The sequence below is a fragment of the Cornus florida genome, unplaced genomic scaffold (genome assembly GCF_030987335.1).
Source record: "Cornus florida cultivar Cherokee Brave unplaced genomic scaffold, ASM3098733v1 CherokeeBrave_3.0.0_Hap2_Chr08, whole genome shotgun sequence".
Lineage (NCBI taxonomy): Eukaryota > Viridiplantae > Streptophyta > Magnoliopsida > Cornales > Cornaceae > Cornus > Cornus florida.
The window spans coordinates 1297424-1298958 of NW_026775578.1; the positions used below are offsets into that span (position 1 = coordinate 1297424).

A 1535-nucleotide genomic window follows, 5' to 3' on the forward strand; every position below is an offset into this window, starting at 1 on the left:
CTTGCATCACGAGAGCCCCAGTGTAAACGCCAGTGTCGACCTTAGTTGTGAAGTTATCGGTAATTCCAAAATTTGGTGGGCCTTCTTGGATCGAGTGGGGTCAATTATCTAGAAACAAGCGGGACCCACTCCCACCCCCACCCCCACCCAGTCCATAATAGGGGCCGCTTGCCTTTGAACTGTAGACCAGAAGAATTATGCTGCCAAAGACGCATACATGCTTTTAATCTCACTCTATATAAACCCACGAATGCTCTTCTTCATTTCACAACCCAAATATCTACTACATTGATCCCACACTCCTCCTAGGCTAAACCCAGTTAATTTCTTCTTAATACACAATCATGGGTGTCACCACTTATACCCAAGAAGACGCTTGTTCCGTTGCTCCTTCCCGGATGTTCAAGGCTTTGATCCTTGACTCCCACAATCTCATCCCCAAAATTGCGCCTCAATCCATCAAGAGCATTGAGTTTGTTCATGGAGATGGTGGAGTTGGAAGCATCAAACAGACCAACTTCCCTGATGGTTAATTTCTCACTTTTATATATCAATAATTACACTTATCTAGCTTATTTTTTTATAATACTATTGCAATATATCTTATATTTTTGTTTGTGTCCGTGTTTGTGATTCGAACAAAGTTTAACACGTACGTTTGTATGCAGCTGCCCCCTTCAAGTATGTGAAACATAGGATTGATGCTCTGGACACAGCCAATTTTTCAAGCAAGTACACTGTGATTGAAGGAGATGTGTTGGGCGACAAGCTCGAATCTATCACTTATGAGGCAAAGATCGAGGCCGGCCCCGGTGGCGGAAGCGTGTGCAAGTTGACAAGTTATTACCACACTAAGGGTGACATTGAAATCAAACCAGAGGAACTCAAAGCTGGCAAAGACAAAGCCACTGAAATGTTCAAGAAAGTGGAGGAGCACTTGCTGGCACACCCACAACTATATGCTTAAGTCAAGCACTGTACGCCTGTCTTCAGTGTTACTCCGTCCCCTACCTCCACCTATGTATTATCTTTCTTTTGTCATGCAAGTTTAAGGAGTGGTTTCTAATCATTCTGGAAAAAATAATTTTCCCAGTAAAAATGAGGAAGATGGAGTGCTGTAATAAAGTTTGGTGAGAAAGACTAATAAATTGTGATATCTGTTCTGTTTTAAATTTGTACTTGAATGCTCTTTTTTTTCTTCTTTCCACTCTTGCAGTCATCATATGTAATGACTCTTGCTGCTCCAAAACCAAAAATCCTCTGCTTTTCTTCTTGTGATGACGATTATTTATGATAGATGTGATCAGTCTTTCTTGTCGATGAAGATGTCAGTTGTTAAAATTGGATAATTAATGAGGAAAGGATTGTTTCAACCCGGCAGATCATTTGATCCATTTATATTAATCAAGTTGATAAATTGGGATACCTTTACCAGTATGTCAAAGATCGCTATTGAAGAGAGGGGAATGAAAAAACAAACTTCGTTTTGTGATACCATGATATATATAATAGGGTTAATTCCACTTACATGTTTG

At 40.1% G+C, this 1535-nt stretch overlaps 1 protein-coding gene across 1 annotated transcript; it reads left to right on the forward strand.

Annotated features, from left to right (window-relative positions):
* Positions 1-261: 261 nt before the first annotated feature.
* Positions 262-1172, forward strand: LOC132268800 (major strawberry allergen Fra a 1-3-like). The gene is made up of 2 exons (XM_059769645.1): positions 262-528; positions 669-1172. Exons 1-2 carry the CDS (start codon positions 345-347, stop codon positions 965-967), a joined length of 483 nt encoding a protein of 160 aa, XP_059625628.1. The 5' UTR covers positions 262-344; the 3' UTR covers positions 968-1172.
* The last annotated feature ends 363 nt before the right edge of the window (positions 1173-1535 follow it).

Excerpts from the sequence above, each read along its gene's own strand:
- LOC132268800 (XM_059769645.1), top strand. The coding sequence starts at position 345 with ATGGGTGTCACCACTTATACCCAAGAAGACGCTTGTTCCGTTGCTCCT. Across the intron at positions 529-668 it reads ACAGACCAACTTCCCTGATG|CTGCCCCCTTCAAGTATGTG; the intron begins GTTAATTTCTCA and ends GTTTGTATGCAG.